The 24,921-nt window shown below is 36.7% G+C and overlaps 1 protein-coding gene across 1 annotated transcript in view; it reads right to left on the bottom strand.

Moving 5' to 3' along the window:
• RP1 (RP1 axonemal microtubule associated) overlaps positions 1 to 24,921 on the bottom strand; it is a 629,473-nt gene that overhangs the window by 65,012 nt on the left and 539,540 nt on the right. Inside the window, 2 exon segments of the mRNA XM_036741155.1 lie at positions 14,668 to 14,816; positions 22,969 to 23,095. Of these exon segments, the coding sequence (XP_036597050.1) occupies positions 14,668 to 14,816; positions 22,969 to 23,095 (276 nt within the window).

Raw genomic sequence — 24,921 nt, 5'->3', positions numbered from 1 at the left:
AGTTGGAAGTTTGGCTAGAGATTAATTTCAATCTGATGTATACTGTCAATGGCTTCAACATTGATTGATCATGGTCTTTTGAGTACACTATGGACCTGTTCAGCTCATCTCTCTAGGATCATATCCTTATCACTGATCAATGTTTCTCCATCAGCACAGTAGTTGAAATGCACCCTAGGTCTTTGGCCCATAAATAACTTTCAGGACATCATAAAAGCACTTTGGATTGTTACTATCAGTGTAAAACTGAATTTTATCTGCCTTTTTACTGAGCCAAGAATCTTGAATCTCTCTGAGCTTCACTTGCACTTTACTTTTGATGGACTTAAATACTGCCTTCTAAGAGATAAATGGCCTATCCTACTGGTAAAACTTGTGGAGCTCTTGTTTTTTATTTATAAGTTTCTGAATTTCTCCATCTTTTTTTTTTTCAAATAAATCTTGATGTTTGTGACTGTTCTGGCCCAGGTGAATAAATGCAATGCTGTGCACCAAATCTCTGAAAGCTGCCCACTCCCTTTTTGCTCCACTGTTGCCAATCACACATTGGTTTAGCTTTCCCTCCAAGTTAGTACTGATTTGTTTCCACTTGGAGAAGCACCCTAATCTGTTGACATTAAGTCTTCTGCTAGTCATCTTGCCTTGCAGTCACCACTTTTGTTGAATGCAAATGTTAGCTTTGAGAAGATAAGTCTATGATTGGTCCAGCACTCTACACCACACATTGCCTTTGTCACTTCTTCATCCTGTCCACCTCTTCTCCTCATAGTGGCGTAGTCTATTAAATGCCAGTGTTTGCTGTGAAGGTGTGTCCACAAAGTTTTATTGCATTTAGGTAAATGGAAGATAATATTGGTGATGAGAAGGTCATAAGACACAGAAGTCTTCAGTAGTAATTGATTGTTGCTGTTGCCATAGCTATTTCTGACTCCATTCCTCCCAAGAATTCCCTGCCATGTCTGTTAGTCTGTGTTCACTCTGGCATTAAAGGCACCCAAAATTATAAGGTTGCTTTCCTTTGGCACATTAATGGTGAGGGTCTCTAGGTGTTCATAAATTTTTTTAACCGCATCCGGGTTCATCATGGTGGGAGTAAATGCACTCATGATGGTCATGTAATGCTTTCCTACAAGGGGCAATCACATTGTTATGAGTCTGTCATTCGCTATTTTTGGTAAAGCATACAAGCTTTTTGATTAGGTTAATTCTGATTGCAAAATCTATGACAGTTTCATGGCATGCCTCATCACTACAGCACCTCAGAAAAATGTGTATCCAGCTCTGACTTCAATAAGCTGGTCTTCATTTGTCCACCATATTTCATTAAACGTTGCAATTTGGAAGTGATACCTGTTGAGTTCTATTGCAACTAGAGCTATTTGTCTTTCAAGTATATTAGATTTCATGTTGTTCACAAGCAAGAACACTTTGTTCATGAATACTATGTTCAATAGGTTTGTGGAATCACCTTCACAAAATGTTTTGTACATTTTTTGTTTCTTTTTTCAACTGCAGGGTGGGATCCCTACCTGTCACAACAAAGAGGCCAGGGTTGAGTGAAGCAGACAAATTTTAGGGCACATTGTCTAGCCCTTTCCTCATGCCAGGAGATGAGTATTGTCCTTACAAAATCTTTTCAAACACCCAGGAGGGCTGCCAAATCCCACTGCTGCTTTAATCCAGTGAAAAGACCATCCTATGGACTAAGCCACCTGTATTCAGACTTGTGACTACATCTTCCAGTATATCTACACCTGCTGCTTTATCACTTGCCCATCACCATAGGAATTTGAGGTAGGAAAAAATGGTAAAATGGTATGGGTTACGCCTTTTGGCATGCATAAATTGAACATAAGTGAGGCAGATGTTTGTGAAGTTGTCAGCCTCAATATCTCTTCCAGAGTCATTGGAGTCCAGTGGCAAGGCAAAAATTAAGGTGACTGGTAATAGTTCATAGTGCAGTGGATGACCACTCCATAGTACCTATTTCAGCCACATTCATGGCCATTGGAACAAATAGTTCTCATGTGCACATTCTGCCAGATGAAGTCTTCACATGCTTGGGGTAGACATCCTCCTAACTTACCAATGAGTCTGAGAGCCCTCAGTTACACTCAATCTGGCTTAACCTATCTGCCAAAATGGTATATTGCAGTGTGGGTGCTGTGCATCCTACAGCATCTTGGAGCCACAGGTGAGGGTTGGATGAATCAGGTGAACACCAAAGGTGAAAAAGCAACCTTGAAAAGAGCTAGGTAGCCATCACAACAGAGGTAATACTTTTCCCTGAACACCCTATAACTTAAACAAATAATGAATAGTTTGGTAAAAGAGGCACAAAAGTATTGAAGAATATAACACCCTAAAAATATCATTGTCCAAATGGAAAAAGAAGTACAAAATTTCACAAATTAAAATAACACCTTAAAATAATACCCTAAAAGCAGAATTGGCCAATTTGGGGGAGTACCAAAGTTCACTGAAGAAAATCATTCCTTACAATTTAGAGCTGGAGAAGTGAGGGTTAATGACTCCATGAGATATCAAGAAACAATTAAACAAAGTTAAAGGAATGAAAAAATAGAAGAAATTGTGAAATATCTCAGAAAAAAACAGCTGACCAGGAAAAACAGATCAAAGACAGATCATGAAAGAATCATTGGACTACCTGATAGCCATGATCAATGAGAGTCTAGATATCATATTTTAGGAATTTATAATGGAAAACTGCCCCCATATCCTAGAACTAGTGTACAAAATACAAATGTTAAGAATCTACCAATTACCTCCTGAAAGAAATCCCCAAATGAAAACTCCCAGTACCATTATAGCCAAATTCCAGAGCCCTCAGGTCAGAAGGTCAAAGAGAAAATAATTCAAGCAGCCAGGAAAAAAAAAACACATTCAAATACTGTGGAGCCAGCCAGGTTCACACAAGATTTACCACTTACGATATTAAAGGAGAGGTAAGCTTGGAATATGATATTGCAGAAGGCAAAGGATCTAGGACTACAACCAAAAATAACCCACCCAGGAAAACTGAACCTAATCCTTCAGGGAGAAAAATGAATATTTAATGAAATGGAGGATTTTCAAGCATTCTTGATAAAAAGATAGATGAATAGAAAATTTGACTTTCAAATGCAAGACTTGATAATAAAAAGGTAAATATTATAAGGGACTCAACAATGTTAAATTGTTTACACTCTTTGATAGAAAATGATAGATGCAATTCCTAAGAACTTTAGCATTATTAGGGCAGTTAAAAAGACTCTACATAGACAGAGGGTACCGGAGTGAGTCAACTACAATAAAATGGTCTTTTGAAAAGTAGATGGGTGACAAAAGGGATGCATAGGGGGAAGGGAGAGGAATGGGGGAAATTATCTCACATAAAAGAGGTATTCAAGTAAGAGCCTTTACAGTTTTACTTGAACCACACTCTTGTATGAACTGGTCCAAAGAAGGAAGAATATATGTATACATTCAGTTGAGTATAGAAATTTATGTTATCCAAAAGGGAAATAGGAGAGGAAAGGTGTAAGAGAAAAGGGGTGGTGGTAAAAGGGGGAGCAGATTATGTGAGGCAGATGTCAAAAGCAAAATATACTTTTGAGGATGGTAGAGAGAGAAGGATAAAATAGAAGAAAATAAGATAGAGAGAAATGCAATTAGTAATCATACCTTTGAATGTGAAGGGGATGAATTCATCCCCAAGAAATATATGTGAAACAGAGAGACACACAGTGTTAAAATAAGGGCCTGGAGCAGCATTATGAAGCTTCAGAATAAGTTTAAAAAGATAGGGGTAGCAATCATAATTTCAGACAAAGCAAAAAATAGACCTAAATTAAAAGAAATAAGCAGGGAAGCTATATCTTGCCAAAAGGTACCATAGACAATGAAGTAATAGCAATATTAACTATGCACTGAAAAGTATAGATCCAGATTCTTAAAGCAAAAGTTAAATGAGCTACAGGAGGAAATACAGTAAAACTATACTAGTAGGGGATTTCAACTTTCTGCTCTCAAAGCTGGTCAAATCTAACCACAAACTAAATAAGCAAGAAGTTTAGAAGATGAATATAATTTTAGAAAAAAAAACTATATATGATAAAACTTCTTTTTTTGGAGGGGGGAAGGCAGGGCAATTGGGGTTAAGTGACTTGCCCAAGGTCACACAGCTATTAAGCATGTCGCGCATCTGAGGATGGATTTGAATTAATGTCCTCCTGACTCCAGGGCTAGTGCTCTACTCACTGTGCCACCTAACTGGCCAATTTGATAGACTTCTAAAGAAAATTGAATGGGAATTGAAAGGAGTATGTATTATATTCTCAGCTGTACATGGCACCTTCACAAAATTTGACCATGCATTAGGGCATAAAACAACCAAATCCAGAAAAGCAGAAATATAAAATGCTTCCTTTTAGACTATTATTCAATAAAAATTACATTCAATAAAGGATCATAGAAACACAGATTAAAAATTAATTAGAAACTAAGTAATCTAGTCCTAAAGAATAAATGGGTCAAAGAAACAATGGGTAGGTCAACAGAAACAATAATTTCATTAAATGAAACAGCATATCAAAATCATTGGGATGCAGCCAAAGCAGTACTGAGGTGAAAAATTTGTCTCAAAATGCATGTCAACAAAAGAGAGAAAGAGCAGAACAATGAATTAGCAAGCAACTAAAAAAAACTAGAAAAAAGAAAAAATTTCAAATCCCCAATTAAAGACCAAAATGAAAATCCTGATAATGAAAGGAGAGATGAACAAAATTGAAAGTGAAAAAATTGAATTAATAAATAAAACTAGGAGTTGGTTATATGAGGGAAAATGATAAAATAGATAAGCCATTGGTTAATTTGATGGAAAAAAGAAAACCAAAATGCCACTATCCAAAATGAAAAGGTTGAATGCACCACTACTTAATATGAAATTAAAGCAATTATTAGGAGTTATTATGACCAATTATATAACAATAAAACTGACGATCTAAGTGAAGTGGATGCGTATTTACCAAAAAAATAAATTTCCCAAATTAACAGAATAGGACATAGAATACATAAATAACCCTATTTTAGAAAAAGAAATTGAATAAGCCATAAAGGAGCTTCCTAAGAAAAAAAGTCCCCCAGACCATATAGATTTACAAGTGAATTTTATAAAACACTTAAAGAACAATTAATCCTAAAACTATTTAAACTATTTGAAAAAAATAAGTAAAGAAAGAGTCCTGCCAAGTACCCTGTATGACACACTATGGAGAGAAAGAACAGAGAAGGAAAATTATAGGACAATTTTCCTAATGAATATTGACACAAAAAATAAATAAATTACTAGCAAGAAGAATACAGCAATATATCACAAAGATCACAATAATCATGTGGGATTTATACCATGAATGCAGTACTGATACAATATTAGGAAAACTATAAGCATAATTGACTATATCAATTAAAAAACAAAAATCGTATGATTATATTAATAGATGCAGACAAAGGTTTTGAGAAAATATAATAACTATTCCTATTACAAACACAAGAAAGCAAAAGAATAATTCACTAATTGGTAGAATTGTGACCTGATCCAACAATTTTAGAGAGCAATCTGGAATTATGCCCAATGAGTTATTAAACTATCTATATGCCTTTTGACCCACCAATACCACTATTTGGTTTATTGACAAAGATGATTAAGAAAAAAGGAAAAGAACCTATATGTTCTAAAATGTTTATAACAGCTTTCCTCGTGGCGGCAAAGAACTTGAAATTGCAAGGATGCCCATCAACTGAGTAATGGCTAAACAAGTTGCAGTATATGATGGAATACTGTGCTACAAGAAATGTTGAGTTCAATAAGCTTAGAAAAACATGGAAAGACTCACACAAAATAGTGATGAGCAAAATGAGCAGAACCAAGTGAACATTGTGTACAGTAGTAACAATATTGTTTTAAGAATGACAGAGTAAATGTTATTTTGTCTATAATAAATACCCAAATTAATTATAAAGGACATATAAAAGAAGACACAATCTGTATCCAGAGAAAGAACTGATGAATATATGTATAGAGTAATTTTGCATATATAATGTATGTATATATACATATACATGAATATATACCTACATATAGACAAATAAGGGTGGGTGTGTACACACTAAAACACACATTCATATTTGTATCTAATGGTAGCCATCTCTCAGGCAGGGGTGGCGGGAATGGAAGAAAAAAAACAGAAGGGAAAAAAAAGAAATTTATATTTTGTTGTGTATTTGAAAGGAATAGCAAGTTGTGCATAGTAGATTTGCAGTTTCATGTGCAGTCATCTACTTTTATTGTACTATGTTATAGAAATACCTGTTTCATTCCATAAATTAAAAATAAATTTAAAAAAAAAGCAAAGGAATAAATGGAAGTATACTCAAAGTGACAAGTAATGTCTATCTCAAACCAAGAGCGCGAGCATTATCTGTAATGTGGATAAGCTACAGACTTTCCCAACAAGATCATGGGTGAAGCAAGGATGTCCATTATCACCATTATTATTCAGTATTGTGCCAGAAATGCTAGCTATAACAAAAGGAGAAGAAAAGAATTTGAAGAAATTGCAATAGGCAATGAGGAAACAACACTATCACTCTTTATAGATGAGATGATGGTATATTTTGGAGAATCTTAAAGAATCAACTAAAATAAAAATAGTTGAAACAACTAATAATTTTAGCAAAGTTGCAGGATATAAAATAAACTGAACCAAATCATCAGAATTTCTATATATATTGCCAACAAATTCCATCAGGAAGAGACAGAAAGAGAAAGTCCATTTAAAATAACTACAGACATTATAAAATACTTGGGAGTCTACCTGCCGAGACATACCCAGGGACTACATGAACAAAACTGCAGAACATTCCATACAAATAAAGACAGATCTAAAGAAATGGAGAAATTTAATTGCTCATGGGTAGACTGAGCCAATATACTAAAAATGACAAATGCTACCTAAATTAATTCACTTATTCAGTGAATTATTAATAAAATTACCAAAATATTGTTTTATAGAGCTAGAAAAATAACAAAATTCATCTGAAAGAGCAAAAGATCAAGAATATTAAGGAAATCAGTGAAAAAAATGTAAAGGAAGGTAGCCTAGCAGTACAAAGTTTCAAATTACATTACAAAGTGGTAATCATCAAAACAATTTGGTACTGGCTGAGAAATAGAATGGTTGATTAATGGAATAGATCAGGTACACAATACACAGTACAAAATGGCCATAGTAATCTAGTGTTTGATAAACCCAAAAATTCAAGCTTTGGGGACAAGAACTCACCACTTGACAAAAAATCCTGGGAAAACCAAAAAGCAGTTTGGCTGAAACTAGGCATAGAATGATGTCTCACACTGTATACCAAGATAATATTTAGAAATACATCGTTGTATTATAAGGAAATTAGGGGAGCATGGAAAATCTAAGGATATGAGAAGATGTTGTGACCAAAAAAAGAGAGAGGATTGCTAGAATTAAAATGCATAACTTTGATCATATAAAATTAAAAGATTTTGTACAAACAAAACCAATCCAGGCAAAATTAAAAGGAAAGCAGGAAACTGGGTAAAAAAAAATTACAGAAATTTTCTCTGATAAAGGACTCATTTCTCAGGTTTACAGGGAACATAGCCAAATTTATAAAATAGGAGTCATTGCCCAATTGACAAATGATCAAAAGATAATGAATAGGCAGTTTTCAGAAGAAGAAATCAAAGCTATCAATAGCCACATTAAAAAAATGTTCTGAATCACTATTCATTAGAGGAATGCAAATTAAAACAACTTTGAGATACCCTTTCAATCAATCAGATTTACTTACATCACTGAAAAGGAGAAAGATAAATATATGAGGGGATGTGGAAAAATTGGGACACTAATCCACTGTTGGTGGAGTTGTGAATTGGTCCAAACATTCAGGAAAACAATTTTGGAACCATGCCCAAAGGGCTATAAAACTGTGCATACTCTTTGATCCAGAGATACTGCTACTAAATCTGTATCCCAAAGATACAAAAAGGGGAAGAGGACATGCCCATGTACAAAAATATTTATAGCAGCTCTTTTTGTGGTAGCAAACAATTGAAAATTAAGGCGATGTCAATTAATTGAAGAATGATTGAACAAATTGTAGTATGTGGTTGTGATATAAACCATTGTGCTAAAAAAATGATGGACAGGATATTTTCAGAAAAAAATTGGGAAGACAAAATTGCTGCAAAGTGAAGTGAGCAGGTGAACCTAAGAACCTAGGAACCAGGTGAACACTGTGCACAACAACCTCGATATTGTAACAAAGATCAAATGTGAAATATTTAGCTACTCTGACCAAGACAATGATCCAAGACAATTCTAAAGAATCCATGATGAAAAATACTATCTACTTCCAGAAAGAGAACTGATGGATTCTGAATGCAGATTGAAGCATTCTTTATATTTCTTGTTTTTTATTTTGTTTTGCAACATGGCTAATATGGAATTATGTTTTCCATGACTACATTTATAAATGATATATTGCTTGCCTTCTCAATGGGCAGAGGAGGTGCAGGAGGGAGGGAGAGAATTTGGAAATAAGTTTTTTTTTTTTATTAATGTTAAATTTAAAAAAAAATGTCTGAGTTCAAATCCCTACTAAGAGGCTAGTAAGTTAGTAATCATGGGACAGTGGGTAAGTTATTTAGCTTCTCTCAGTCTTAGTTTCTACATATGTAAATTGGGTATATTAGGACTACCTGATAGAGCTGTTGTGAAGATCAAATGAGATGACATATATATGGAAATTTAAAAGCCTTAAAGTGCTATATAAATGCTGCCTTTGTTTCCGTTAGTTTTGTTGTTGTTGTTGTGGTGTTGGTGGTTGTTGGTATGTTGAACCAGATTCCTGAAGGCTTTAACTTAGAGAGTATATGAGTCTCCAAGAAAAGGAGTGATAACACGTTCAAGCTAGTGGTTCAATGGGGGTTCCTTGCTGGTGACTAGTAGGTATCTCAGCAACCTTATGTGATGTTTACATTAGACCACCACATGTTTGAACTGTGAGCCTTCCTTACAATCATGAACTGGAGGCTGCAATGAAAGCAATTTTAAACCAAAAGGTTTAAAAATGACCCTCATTTTCTCTATGTGCATCATGAACCAGGAAATGGATTGGATGGCAATCCAGTAAATATCCCAAATGCTTTGTTCTCCTAAGACAAACTTTTCAATTGAACCTTACCACTAAAGTTTAAAAAAGGGTGAGGGGAACGCTATCTGTAGGATTTGACATGGGGATTTCCCATATTTTCACATGATTAAAAACAGATTAGGTCACCAATTTCTTTTTTTTTGTTTTTTAGAAAAAATAAATTTATTGTGATCCCTTCTTCTTTTCAAAGTTTAAATCCATCTGCAGTAGGATTCCCCCCCCAATTCATTTAAAATTTATTTAGTTTTATTTTCAGACAATAAAATCTTATTTTGATTTGATTATTATTAAGGAAATTATTATTTTATTATTAAATTATTATTTTATTATTAATGCTACTATTTTATCTTTTTGTAACTCAATCTCCGTTTGTTTTTTTTTCATCTATCCATCTTTTAAATTTATTTATTTAACATATTTGGTTTTCAGCATTGATTTTCACAACAGTTTGAATTACAAATTTTCTCCCCATTTCTCCCCTCCCCCCCACTCCCAGATGGCATATATTCTGGTTGCCCTGTTCCCCAGTCAGCCCTCCCCTCTATCACCCCGCTCCCCTAGGTCACCAATTTCACTTGATTTTTACCCCAGTAGAAAGCTCTGAAGGCAAGAGAAATAAAAAGATGAGTTTTTCACCACATAGCAAAGAGAAAACTGAGTGATGCAATGGATAGTTCTGGTCCTGGAGTCAGGAAGACCTGAGTTGAAATCCAACCTCAGACACTTAGTAGCTGTGTGATCCTGGGCAAGTCACTTAACCTGTTTATCTTAGTTTCCTCATCTCTACAATGGGGATTATAATAACACCTATTTCCTGGGGCTTTTGTGAAAAGCAAATGAAATAATAATTGTAAAGTGCCTGACACATAGTAAATACACAGTGCCTGACACATAGTAAACACTTTATAAATATTAGCTATTAATATCATCATCATCATTACAATATAAATTAGTATTGTAAAAACTCAACTTAGACAGCTAGAACAACATTTTTTGTGAGATAAATTATTCTTAGGAAGCACAATAGGTTTTTGAAGTAAAATTAGTCTGTAAATTCCAGCCATTTCTTGCATCAGATACTACCAAGCAGGTTGATATGTACGACTGCAGATTTGGAGATGCATCCAGAAGTCACTATTATCTGTCCACTTGAGATCCAAAAGACATCTCCACAGGCATGAAGCCATGTCATACTGTTGTAAATTGATCCTAGGGAATTTCAAAGTCCAATAAACAAACAAAAAGCCCTTGTCACAACCCTCTGAGCTGGAGATCCCTCTCTAATCTGAGAGGGGTCCTATGGGTCTTATAGCCATCACCTCAATTTACCTCATGAAATGTGTAACTGCTTTTCACTCATTATCTCCACCTGTGTTTTCAGGCTGAAAGCCATGTCCAGGAATAAATTTGATCTCTCTTAATAATGGGGGCTATCAGGAAAGGAAAAAGAGGGAGAAAACACTTTTCTTTTGGAGAGTCAGTATGATATGATCCCCACCCTACCCCCAAAAATGCTGCATGTGGAGTGAGACCAGTGTTTGGATTCTACCTTTGGAATTTAACAAGTGTGTGATTTTGGGCAAGTCATTCAATTTCTACAAGCCTCAATTTCTTCATCTATAATATAGGTGTAGTAACATCTACCTTATGGGAATCCTAGAATCCTATATAGTTGGAAGGGACTTCAGAAGCCATCCAGTTCAATCCCCTCATTTTACAGATGAGAAAACTGAGGCAGATATTGGGGTAGTTAAGAGATTTATCCAAAGTCATACAGATAGTAAACTCAGAACTAGAATTTGAACCCAGGTCCCTTCATTTAAGAATCAGTATTCTTTCCACTGTACCATACTGCCCAAATGAGATAATAAATGTAAAGTGCTTTGCAAGCTTGAAATTGCTACAAAAATGTCACCTATTATTGTACATTTGTTGTACATGTAATTATTGTACAATTATTTTTATCCAAGACTTAGCAAAAGTAAGCCTGTCAGTTGCGCACTATAGGGTCAATAGCTGTCCCTGATGCTGCCAAGCTCTGTTTAGATGTTCCAAATACATTTATTTAATGCACTGTTCTGACAGATGTCTCCTAGAAAAAGAAAACTTTCCCAATTTAGAAGTGCCAAGGGAGACCTGGGCATCCCTCAGGCCAAGGAGGCTACTTGAATTTCTGGAAAGTCTTATTTTGGAATTTTAAAGTGCTTCCAAGTGTTTTAAAAATATTCTGCTAGGGAACAGGCATGAAGCCACTCTCCTTTTAGAGGTGAATAAGCTCATTTAGGCCTCCAGGGTTCCATTGAGATCAATGGACCAGTGCACTCATTTCCTAAATAATATGCCACTGACTTTAAAGAAGGCATTCACCTCCAAAAGGTGAGAAAAAGGTGAGTTGTTGTAATATCCGTACTCCCAGCAATTCCTAATGTAGACAGCAATTATTATTACATGTATTTTAGAAATGAAGAGACTGAGGAAAAATAAAGTCCATGTCCAAAGTGTTACTGGAAACCAGGCGTAACTGACTGATCCATTTAACAAACATTTCATTGATTCCGTCCTACAGAAAAGGAACTTTTCAAGGCTCTGGGGATATAATCAATATCAGAATGGTAAGCTGAATAACCACGGAGATAGAAGACCCAGTTTGCTTAACACGAGTTACAGAACTAAATCTGTAACTTAAATCTTGTAATCTCTAAAATAGGTATGATCAGGGGCAACTCTAGGCAAAAAGTGTAAGTGACAGTACTATCATGATCTCACTTTTGGTTTTCCTTGCTCACCTTGTATGGTGCCTGCTCAAAAATATTTCACAGTACAGGGTGGCTAGGCACAATGTTGCTAGAGAGGATTTAAGCAAAGCTAGTTGGGGTGGGGTCCAGGAGAGTTGAATGGGATTATGTTCAATTTCCCTAGAAAACAGATGCCTGCCTAGGCATATAAGGATTGTGGTTTTGTGAGTAAATACGAGCTGCCGAGCAGAGAGAGACCAAAATATTTGAGGAGCAGGCGGAGGAAAGAGATAAGTAAGAAGAGATTGAGGAGAATGAGTAAGAGAAGGAATATGAATTTCACATCTCTATCTCCACCTCCAACCTGTCCTTCAAGGTAAATTCCATATTCCTAATTGTCTTTTGCATATTTCCAGCTGACTGGTCTCTACTACTTCAACCTCTATATGTCTAAAACTGAATTTATCTTCTCCCCAACCTGTCTCTTCCCTTCATTTCTCTGTCTCTGTTAATGGTACCACCATGCTTCCAGTCATCTAGGTTTATAATCTAGGAGAAAAATCGACAACTCGTGCTTTCTCATCCCACACAACCTATCAGCTGGCAAAATCTGCTATTTTTCTTCTGAAATACTTCTGGTCACTCCTCTTAACTTCCATTCCAACTATCCTAGTCCAGGGCCTCACATTTTCTTTTCCAGATTAGGGTAACTATCTCCCACCTTCCAGCATGTCTTATTTCCAAATCTTCCTTCTGGGAAGTCTTATTTTGGAATTCCAAAGTTCTTCCAAAAATCTCAAGGTTCTCTAAAAATATTTAATAATATCAGATCCTGGAATAATTTGTTTTCCCAAGGTGCATATAGGTCAAATTACTCCTCTGCTCAATAACCTCCAGTGGTTTCCCATGGCCTACTGATTAAGACATTTAAGGCTCACCACAACCTTACCCCAACTTCTATTTCCAGCCCTGTCTCATCCTTCTCCCCTACATGTATTCTATAGGTAGGTTACAGCCAAACTGGACTATTCTCCATCCCTCATTTCATGCTGTTTTTTTTTAAATCTCAGTACCATTGCTTAACATGCCCCAGCTCCCTCCCTGCTCCATTATCTCCAACTATTTTGAAGTACCTCCCCTTTCTTTAAGGTACAAATCAGATGTTTTGAAGCCTTCCCTGACAATCACCTAAAATAAAAGAAATTTTTTTCCTCCTCAAATTATTCATAGCATTTTACCTGGCTCCAACTCTCCATTTTCCATTAATAGCTCTCTTTGGTTTTGACCTAATAGAACATCATATCTTCTGGTGGTCCCTCTTACTCCTTCAGCTTCCTTTTGTGTGTTGTCTTACCCTGTTAGAGTGTAAGCGCCTTGGGCAAGGACTATCTTTTTTTCTTATTTGTAACACCAGAGTTTAGCATAGTGCCTGGTTGTTGCAACAATTTACTAGCAGCAACAATATACTAGGGGTATAAGACCCATCGACAACCAGCACACAGAAAGCTGCCAACACAGATTCTTTGATCTGCTTTACTAAGGAAAGTAATAATCTCAGCTTAATCGAATATACAAATATCATTCACTTAGCTCAGGGGAAAAAGCCAGCACCCTGAACTTCAGAGCAAATACAAACAAATTACAAACATCAACAGACAGGCCTTGTCTGATTCAAATCTCAATGCATAGTTACAAAGGTTTAACAAAGTCCCAACATCCAGGTTTACAAGCTGGAGAGCTCTTAACTACAGCTACCCAGACTCTTCACATCAACACACCTCCAAGAGTGATAGCCCCCAAGCAAATAGCTCTGTTCAGTCTTTTTATACACTCTTTAGCCATCATCAAATGACATGTGAACTCAGGCTCCTACTATTTGCTCTGGTCTTAGCAACTCCCCTTAGAACCCTGAGGACTTCACACCCACATGCTTAGAACCTAGTAGATAGGGGTTTGGGCCTGGGGTTTTGTACCTAGTAAGGCTCAATCAAAGATACTTAATTAATCATTCTAAAACAGTAAGAAAGTTCCAACTTAATTGCCAGTACACTGGCATATACAGTGCTTAATAAATGTGTATTGCTATATAACACATCACATTACATCATATTCTTTGCTTCTCTTCCATTTTATTCATTATGTACTCATCTGTGCATACAACATAACACCCAGCTTCCCAGCCCCCAGCATTAAACTGAATAATACTTAAGGGCAGGGAGCATATTTTTCATTTTGTATCCCCAATGTCTAGCATAATGCCATGTACATAGTAGGCACCTAATGAGAGGGAGGGAGGGGGAGAGAAAGAGAGAGGAGATAAAATAGTAAAAGCAGGGAAAAAGAAGGAAAAGAAAGAGGAGAGACAAAACAGCAGAGACAAGGGAAGATGTGGAAAAGAAAAGAAAGGTCACAAGTCTTGGTAAAAAATAAAACAATTGAGAAATATGAATTCTAGAACTGTCCTCCTTAATTTAAGAAGTCTATTTACTTTATTTTTGTCACAGCATCTGAGGGTTTACACCACTTTTAAATATATAATGAAAATAAAATAAGAGAAAAATTACTCCAAATGGCTTACTGTTATCTGAAGCAGTCGTATAATCTAGTAGCCATAAAAAATTTGACTGCAATACAGAGCTGTAGAATACAGCCCAGAATATAAAGATTCATAAAGCTATCACCATACCTTTCCTTTGGTGAAAAGTTTCTCTCCTTTTCTGGTTAGCTTTCTTCTTCCTGTGTCTCCTAAGGATCCCCACAAAGTGACATACACATCCATGTTGGTATTCAAAGTTGATGCTTTGCCAGTGGTAATGGAAAGAGTATATTCTTTCACTGAAAACAACACAATATTTGATTTAAAATGAATAAGTCCTGAAATTAACACAATCTTCATTGTACCATAGTGTAAGTTCAATCTACTTTATCTTCAGTTGAATTACACAAGAATTACATATTATCACTAAGGATCACTGGAAGAAGTTGAAATTTTACTGGCCTGCTCTGTCGTTATTATTGTTTGTTTGTTTGTTGTTCAGTAGTGTCTGACTCTTTGTAACCCCATTTGAGGCGTTCTTGGTGAACATACTGGAAAGATTTGCCATTTCCTTCTCCAGCTCATTTTATAGATGAGGAAACTGAGGTAAACAGGGTTAAGTGACTTGCATAGGATCACACAGCTACTAAGTGTCTGAGGTCAGATTTGAACTCAGATATTCCTGACTCCAGGCCCTGTGCTCTGTGCCACCTAGTGTGTTGGTAAGCAAAATGGGCTCTTAGCACTTAGTTGGCTTTTGTTTCCTTTGAGTAATTCGGTGTATTTCATTGAGCCTTACTAGTTGCTAAGCTCCAGGCCCAAACCCCTATTAGGTGTAAAACCTATGTGGGTGTGAATTGGTAACTAAGGGGGGGCCCAAGGTGGGGCTAAGGGGAGGTGCTAACTCCAGAGCCATGCCGGTCTTGAGTCTTACTAGGTGCTAAGCCCCAGGCCCAAACCCTTATTAGGTGCTAAGCCTATGCGGGTGTGAAGCTCCCAGTGTACCAAGGGGTGGTGCTAATTCAAGAGCCAATCATAGCAGCCTAAGTTCTGGTCATTCAGATGACGTTTGATGACGTCTGAAACCCTACAAGAGGAGAAGACAGAGCCATTTGCACAGGGCTCTCACTCTTGGTGGCATTTGGAGACTTCTGGGCAGCTGTAGCTAAGAAGCCCTCCAGGTCGTAAAACCTGGATGTTGGGACTTTGTTAAACTCTGGTAACTATGTATTGGGATTTGAATCAGACAAGGTCTGTCTGTTGATGTTTGTACTTTGTTTGTATTTTGTTCTGAAGTCCAGGGTACTGGCTTTTTCCCCCTTAACTAAGTGAATGGTGTTTGTGTGCTGAATTAAAGTAAGCTTGTCAACCCCTTAACATAGCTTTCCTTAGTTAAGCAGATCAAAAGAACCTGTGCTTTTGCAGTGTGCTGGTAGCATTCTTGTTGTTGGGCATGGGTTGGTCTTACACCCCCACAACAGCTGCTAGCCGGATTGTTGAAACACCTAGCTGTTCCCTGCTCTCTTCTTCTTGGTCAGTTCTGGAATCAATTCACTATTTAGCTACATGATCTGTCACAGATATGTGTATCAATGAACTAAACCAGAGGGTTACCGAATACACAACATTTCGTGCAATGATCAACAGGCGTTTTTATCCATCAGTTATTTCTTCATGGATTGTTAGGCAAGCTTCTTTTGAGAACAGGTATCTTAGGGAGGAAGTCTTGCAATGTGTAGGGACATGATAAAACCAGCACAGTATCATCCACAAATGCATGTATAAGACCATACCATTAGTTGCAAAGCCCTTGTCCATTTGGATGGTATATGATATCCTTCATAATAGCAGCAAACACTCTTCATAAGCATCCCTATTTGATGCCTTCTTAGGTGTTACTTATAAGTATAATGGGTAATACTGATAGAAATCATGACTAGTTTTTTTCTTTTTCTTTTTTAATTCAATAATGGACTTAATCATTAGCAAACACAGGCATTTCAATATATGATAAAGAACAAAGATTAGGCTTTCATAAGAAACTGAACTTCTGTTACGTGCAGCTTGTTTGTTTCCCTCAGGTCAAATCTCAATTGTCACCATCTTTTTGACCTTGGGTGAGTCACCTAATCTCTTTGGGTCTCTTTTTCTCATTTGCAGTATAAAGAGGATGGGAATAAAATAGCTTCTAAAGTCCCTTCCATTTCTAAGTCTATGATCCTATGATGCTACACTATATTTCAGCCTGCTCACATCAGTAGTACCAAATTCAGACCAAGGGATTGTATTTATGCTGTTAATTCTATTAAGTGTAATACTGTCACTCATCTCTTTGTATTTACTTTGTTGCCTAGGTGAGTTTTTTTTCTGTTTTGTCAAAGTCATCAGCTGTTCCTACTGAGCTTGTAAGTCTCTTTAGTCGCTGAAATATTTTGGAAGGGAAATGAAAAAAAATGGCATATATAACTATTACATGGGCACAAATTAAGGATGCTGAAATTTCCCCAACCATACAAACATGTGAAGTTCTGACTCTGGTTTTTGAATATGAAGAAATTGGAATAAAGATTAACAAAAAACTAGCTTTAAGAAAGTGCCAGATCAGTTTGCTAATTATTATTATGTTTTTAAAATTATAGATCTTTTCATTGTGAAATTTATTATAGCCAATGGCATAAATAAAAATATGGCAGGGAAAGCAAGGTATCATCCAGTTATACTACACAATTCATTTAATCAAAGTATAAATAACTTTTATGTTCACCATTGGTAAACTATGTTGTATATTACTAGATAATCACAAATTTTAGACCTTCAAGGGATATCAATCTAACTGCCTCACTTTATAGGCAAGAAAACTGATTCCCAAAGAATTTAAGAGACTTGTCCAAGGTCCCATAGGTGATTAAAAGCAAGGCTCAGACGAGAACCCATATTTTCTAAGTCTTAGTCTAGTGCATTTTGATCATGTTAACTGCCTAAAAGTCAGCAAACAAATCAATAAAGAGGACTAGACTAAGCAAATCAACACTTTTTAAAGTGAGAATCCTCTGTATAGCTGATAGAATTTAATCACATTTCTATAATTTTCTTGAAATACTATTATTTTAAAATACAATATTTTTAAAATAAAAAGATCTTTCTAACATTCACATACTTTTTGAGGCTTATGTCTATATTAATTCTCCCTAACAAGAAATGATCTATCCCTACCTGATCTCATAGCACTTTGTATTCATCTTTAGCACATGTTGTCTTATAATTTCTATTATATTTGTAAATGGGTATATTTTAGACTCACCAAATTGCAAATTCCTTGAGCATAGGGAACCTACCTTATTTGCAACTCCCCAGTATCTAACACCATGAAATATACATAGTAGAATCTAAATGTTTGTTAAGTCAAGTGTCACTTCAAATAACCTAACTGCTCTTTTGCATATACTCAAGACCTAGAATCAATCTAACTGTGCCTCAAGGAATTCATAGAATGGAATAAAAATTAATAACCCCATCTCTTTTTTTATCTTAGGCTATATAGCCTGATGATGTATCCTATGATGAAATATTAAATTCTTACTTAATAATGATAGACAGAAATCAGGATTACATGCCCCAATGCTATACCGACCTGCATCATTTTTTTCATGTATATCATAGTATTATAGAATCAGATAATAGAACTAGAACTAAAAAAGGCCTTACTAGTCATCTATTCTAATCTCCAAATTTTAAAGATATGAAAACTGAGGCCCAGAGAGGTTAAGGGATTTACTCAAGATTTCATAGCTAGTAGAAGTAAGAAGTACAATTTGAACCCACATCATCTAACTCCGGAGCCAGGCCTTTTTCCATTGCACTCTGCCAAGTGAAATGTCACCAAAAAGGAACAAAATACAAGTCACACAAAACCACAATCCTATTATGTTTCGATCACATCTGGCACATGCCTTCTTTCCAGCTAGAGTATAAAATCCTTGATGGCAAGTATTAATTTTCATAGCAGTTTGTTTCCACTTTGCCCATATTCCTTTCTGCCCCTAGCATGGTGTCTATTGGTTAGTGATTAATAATTATTTCTTTATTGATTTCATTTGCCATGAGATTGGCATAACAACTATCAGATTGGCTAATATGACACAAAAGAGAAATGACAAATGCTGGAGGAGATATGGAAAAACTGAGACACTCATGCACTATTGATGGAATTGTGAAATGATCCAATCATTCTGGAGAGGAATATGAAACTATGCTCAAAGGGCTATAAAAATGTACATACCCTTTGATCCAACAATACCACTACTAGGTCTGTATCCCAAAGAGATTTTTTAAAACAGAAAAGGACCTACATGTACAAAAATATTTATAGCAGCTCTTTTGTGGCAGACAGAGAAGTAGAAATTGAGGAGATGCCTATCAATTAGGGAATGGCTGGACAAGTTGTGGTATATGATGAGATACTATTTTGCTTAAGAGATGATGAGCAGGATGCTTTCAGGAAAAAATCTGGAACTTACATGAACTGATGCAAAGTGAAGTGAGCAGAACCAGGAGAACATTGTACACAGTAATCGCAGTATTGTACAATGGTCAACCATGAATGACTTAGCTATTCTCAGTAATATAAAGATTTAAGAAAGCTCCAAAAGACTTATAATGAAAAATGCTAACCAGAACTGGAGTCTGAATGCAGATCAAAGCTTACTATTTTTTAAACTATAATATATTTTTTCACAACATTACTAATGTGAAATAATGAAAAAAAAAGAGATTACTGGTAAGTTTGAAGAGGGCTGTTTCAGTTGAATGGAAGGCAGACTATAAATGGTTTAAAATAGATTTAGAAGAGAGGAAGTAGGAACATCATATCTAGATAGGTTTTTTCCTTTCTTTTTTGTGTAAGGCAATCAGGATTAAGTGACTTGCTTAGGGTCAAACAGCTAATAAGTGTCAAGTGTCTGAGACCAGATTTGAACTCAGGTCCTCCTGACTCCAGAACTTGTGCTCTATCCACTGTGCCACCAGTACCCCTGAGTCTACATAGTTTTTCAAGGGGTTTAACCGTGAAGGAGATGAGAGATTTAAAATGATAGCAGGGATGGCAGGATCAAGTGAGGTTTTTTGTTTCTTTAATTTTTTAAGGATGGAAGAATCATTGGTGTATGAGCAGCAGGGGAAAAGCCAATATATAGTGAAGATTAGTGGGAGTGGAGATGACAGTGGGGGAAATCTGTTGGAGAAGAAAGAGGTCATGGAATCAAGAATTTATGGAATTAGCTTTGCCTCGGGAAGGAGAAGGGACACTTTTTCATATAAAAAAGGTAGGCAAGAAAGGATAGTTGGGAGAGGTATCTCAGTGATATGAGAGGAGAAAGGGGAGAAAAGGAAGGTCTTGATGAATGTTCTCGATTTTTTTTAGTGAAGTATTTAATTGGATCATCAGTGCAGAGAGTGGTGGGAGAGGCACCATAATGAGCTTGAAGAGAGATGAAAAGATGGAGAGTGGAATCTTTATGAGTGGTAGAGTGAATTGATTACATGGGTGTAAAAGATTTGCTTTGCTTCAGTGAGGGTCAAGTTGGCAACATGTAACATAAATTTATAATAGACCCATTCAGCATGGTTTTGTGACTTTTTCTACATCTACTACATCAGCACATGCATAGGAGTGAAAGGGTAGGAGTAATCTAAGATGGGGATTTAGCAAGACATAGTTGGCACTAGGACAAGCAGGAAAGGGAATGGCATTTATAGATACTGTTGGGTTGAACTGATTCACCAAGGAGTAAAGTTAATAAAGGGAGAAGAGAACAACCAGTGCAGAGTTGATGAATTGGGGAAGAACTGAGGAATAGTGAGATTGGATGGCATAATAAGGATAATGGACATGGTTAGGAGTAAAGCTGAGGGAGAAGAATTCAGCTAGCATAGGGTTAATGATCAGGGTAAAGAACAGAATTAGGGGTTGTAAAACAGAGGGAAATGTGGAATGATAGATTGATTGATCCATGCCCAGTCAGACTGCAATTTATTCTCTTCCATTTCTTCTATCAGAATGTAAATTCCTTGAGAATAAAAACCATTTCTATCCTTTCACATTTACTCCAAATAGCAAGAAAACTTCTATAAAACAAACTAGCAAATATCGAATAATTTTTTACTAAAAATTTAAGCCAGACAGGGCAAAAACAAAATATCAAAAGATAACTTCCTCAAGGTAGATTTAATCATTGTATTCTGTTGCTTTCAATTGCTCTCCTTTCTCTTCTGGAGCTCCTTTATGGCCACTTTTTCCCCTCGAGTTCCTTACTCAGGGAATTAGGTTTGATGGAGAAACTTGTCAAAAGGTAAAGTCAGTCAGCATCTGTAAACATGATGACAAAATAGTCACAAGAACTGTAACTCTGAGTCAACAATCATGTTGAAAAAAGGTAAAAAGGCAGGAAAGCCTGCTATTAAAATGCCATCTTTCTCAGCCTCTGGTGACAATGCTCCTGGCATTAAGAACAGGTTTGGGCAAAGAGGTAGTTCTGTCAGAGTTAGAGTGTAGAAAGACACACAAAATGAAGGCTCTGTATTTCAGCAAGTTTGGAAGGTGTTTCTTCCATAAAGCATTAACAACTGGGTGTGTAGACCAACTGCAGGCTGCTCTCCCATCCTGAAGGTGGCGAAAGGGTTAAAGAAACATCACAGGTTTAACAGCCTGTAGCTTTCAAAGATCTGCTTATCTGAACTTTATTTTCTTTTCTCTCCATTTAAAAAAATATTCCTCAGTGATCCTCTTCTTTCTTTTCCGTGTGTGTGTGTGTGTGTGTGTGTGTGTGTGCGCGTGATTCTCTTCAATTCAATTCTATTCTATCAAGATACAGCCTAAGTATTACTAATGTGTACATGAAATAACAGCTATTGAAGAGATGTGGGATAAGCATCAATCAACCAGCATTTATTAAGTCCATATTATCTGCTAAGGAGTATACTAGGCACTGGGGATAAATATAAAGACAAAAACGAAAATAGTCACTGCCCTCAGGAGTCTTACAGTCTAGCTGGGGGAGACAATACGCACATCTATAATTATATATGAAATGGGTACAAAGTGATTTTGCAGGGAAAGCTCCAGCAACTGAGAGTATTAGAAAAGGCCTCATATTGAAGGTCACACTTTAGCTAGGCCTTGCAGAAAATTGGGGGTAATGAGACAGAGAGAAGGATGGGGTGCCTCCCAAGCATGGTGGCCAACCAGTGGAAAGGAATAGAAATGAAAATTGGAGACCATCCAGAGGAAGCACCTAGGATGATGACATGCCAGGAGATTGTGCCATGTGAAGATCAGGTGAAGGAAATGGGAATATTTAGCCTGGATGGAGAAAAAGCCGTAGGAGGGACATGATAGCTAAATTCACATATTTGAAACTACTAGTGCCATCTCCTCTGAGCTTACTTTTACTTGTTAAATATTGTGTATGTACCTAGTTATTAGATGTTGTCTTCCCCATTAAAATATAAGGTCCTTGAGGACACTGACTGTATTGACCAATTTTTGTATCCCTAGTGTTTAGCATGGTATGTTGCAAATAATAATTGCTTAAAAATTCTTTTTGACCTGCTGACCAACTGGTTGAAGGACTGTCATGTGGAAAAGTTATTGGACTTGTTGTGTTTGGCTGCAGAGGTCAGAATTAGAAGCAATGGGTAGAAGTTGCAAAGAAGCCAATTTAATTTTAATGTAAGGATTTTTTCCCTAATAATTAGAGTTTTCCAGAAGTGGACTATGTTGTTTGAGATCATAGTGGATTTGTCTTTCCTAGAGCACTTTGAGCTAGAGCTGCTCCCAACTTTTATGACATGTTGTAGTGTTACACAAATACCTTTTAGTTAATGCATTTTTATTATTTGAAGTACTTTTTAAGGTATTTTTTGGACTAGGTGACTTCTGAGGTCCCAGGCAACTCTAAGCCTCTGAGATAACCATAATATTCTCATTTTTGGTGAAGGTTCATTCATTGGGCCTTTTTGCTGCCTACAAAAAAGAACACTGTATTTAAAATCCTTTGAAATTGTGATTAATTTAAAGATAGGTACTAGTCATCAAGCTATGACTTATTTCAGTTGTCAAAGCTCATTTCTATAGTCATGTATGACTCAAGGTTGTAAATATTCATAGATGAAACACACACAATTGCTCACACAAAAACACATAGATATACACACAAAGAAAAAAATGACTCTTGGCCATTGCTGTAGTTAGATAGCATTTTATTTTTGACAGGCATTCAAAATACAATGTATTATTATGCATTAAAGTAGTAAGCATATTTGTCATAACTGTCTGCTATAGATTAAGCTTTGCGAGTGCACAAGCCCCTTTGTGACTGCTCTTATATCTCCCACAAAGCATGTGTGTGCAATATGCCTTAATTCATATTTGTGGAATTGAAATTAATTACAAACCTGTTGAGAAAGCACAACTGGCTGTGAGGACTGGAAGTTCAGCCACAGTACATCCTTCCACATTGGTGAAGTGTTGCAGAAAAGGGAATTCTATGCTCTCTTTAGTTTTCTTATGCTGAAGTTTTATCTAAACAGACCAAAAGGAAAACATCAAATTATTCATTAGTCATTACACTTGTATATGTTACTTAAGTTCTTAAGATTTGGCTTAAACTCGAAATAAAAAATGGCATCTAGAATTTTGCAACATCCACTGGCCCTTCCAACCATAGTGAGAGATTCCAAAACCCCAAAGAGAGAGCATTATTCTTTAGCAGAGTGCTGTTAGGGAAGATGTAGGATATGTGCAGAGAGCCCTGGACTCAAAATTCATTGTGTCAAGGTCCTAATAAGTAGCCATTTCAAGAAAGAAGAGAATTATTTGACTATCAACAAGTTATGAGACACTCATAGGAAAACTGATGAATAATCAGGTATTTTTGCAGCAATGACCCTATTTATGATTGGGATGGAAAACATAAATGTGAAGTGAAGGGTGGTATATAGTACTATTATGCAATTTGGTTATAAAAACTATACCAGAATAAATCAACACACAGTTTTTTCTTCATTCTAAAAATTAGCACACGGTTGTAATTATAACTTAAATGTTTTGATAGTAAATGGGGGGCGGAGCCAAGATGGTGGCTGGTAAGCAGGAACTAGTGTGAGCTCCGTAACGAGTCCCTCCAAAAACCTATAAAAATGGCTCTGAACCAATTCTAGAACGGCAGAACCCACAAAACAGCAGAGGGAAGCAGGGCTCCAGCCCAGGACAGCCTGGATGGTCTCTGGGTGAGGTCTATCCCACACGGAGCTGGGAGCTGGGAGCTGGGAACGGAGTGGAGCAGAACACAGCCTGAACATCATGGACCATCCAGACCAGAAGCCGGGCGGAGGGGGCCCTAGCGCCCTGAATCAGTGAGCTGTGGCAGTTACCAGACTCCTTAACCCACAAACACAAAAGACTGTCGAGAAGGTTATTGGGAAAAGCTGAGGGAGTAGAAGGAGTTCCTGGTTCGGCTTCCAGCCTCGGGGGCAGCAGAGGTGGGGCAGTTACAGCTGTTGTTACTTCCAGCTCCAGGCCCACCTGGTGGGAGGAATTAAGTGGCGGATCAGAGCAGGAGTGCAACAGCCTGCTGAAGATCTAAGCCTAGTCTGGGTTGGGGGTTGGGGAAGGAGCAGTGCTGGTATGGCAGAGCTGGCACCTCCCCCCCAAACGTGGAACATAGAACTCTCTAGTCTACAAGCAGTCATACCCCACTGAAAAACTCAAAGGTCAAGTTAGTTGGTTGGGAATATGGCCAGGCAGCGAAAACGCACTGAGATTCAGCCTCAGACTTTGCATTCTTTCTTTGCTGACAAAGAAGACCAAAACATACAGCCTAAAGAAATCAATAAAGTGCAAGAGCCTACACCAAAAGCCTCCAAGAAAAGCATGAACTGGTCTCAGGCCATTGAAGAGCTCAAAAAGGATTTGGAAAAGCAAGTTAGAGAAGTAGAGGAAAAATTGGGAAGAGAAATGAGAAGGATGTGAGAAAACCATGAAAAACAAGTCAATGACTTGCTAAAGGAGACCCCAAAAAATACTGAAAAATACACTGAAGAAAACAACACCTTAAAAAACAGACTAACTCAAATGGCAAAAGAGCTCCAAAAAGCCAATGAGGAGAAGAATGCCTTGAAAGGCAGAATTAGCCAAATGGAAAAGCAGGTCCAAAAGACCACTGAAGAAAATACTACTTTAAAAATTAGATTGGAGCAAGTGGAAGCTAGTGATTTTATGAGAAATCAAGATATTATAAAACAGAACCAAAGGAATGAAAAAATGGAAGATAATGTGAAATATCTCATTGGAAAAACCACTGACCTGGAAAATAGATCCAGGAGAGACAATTTAAAAATTATTGAACT

This window comes from Trichosurus vulpecula, chromosome 1 (assembly GCF_011100635.1).
Source record: "Trichosurus vulpecula isolate mTriVul1 chromosome 1, mTriVul1.pri, whole genome shotgun sequence".
NCBI lineage: Eukaryota > Metazoa > Chordata > Mammalia > Diprotodontia > Phalangeridae > Trichosurus > Trichosurus vulpecula.
This window is presented reverse-complemented; position numbering and strand designations above follow the sequence as displayed.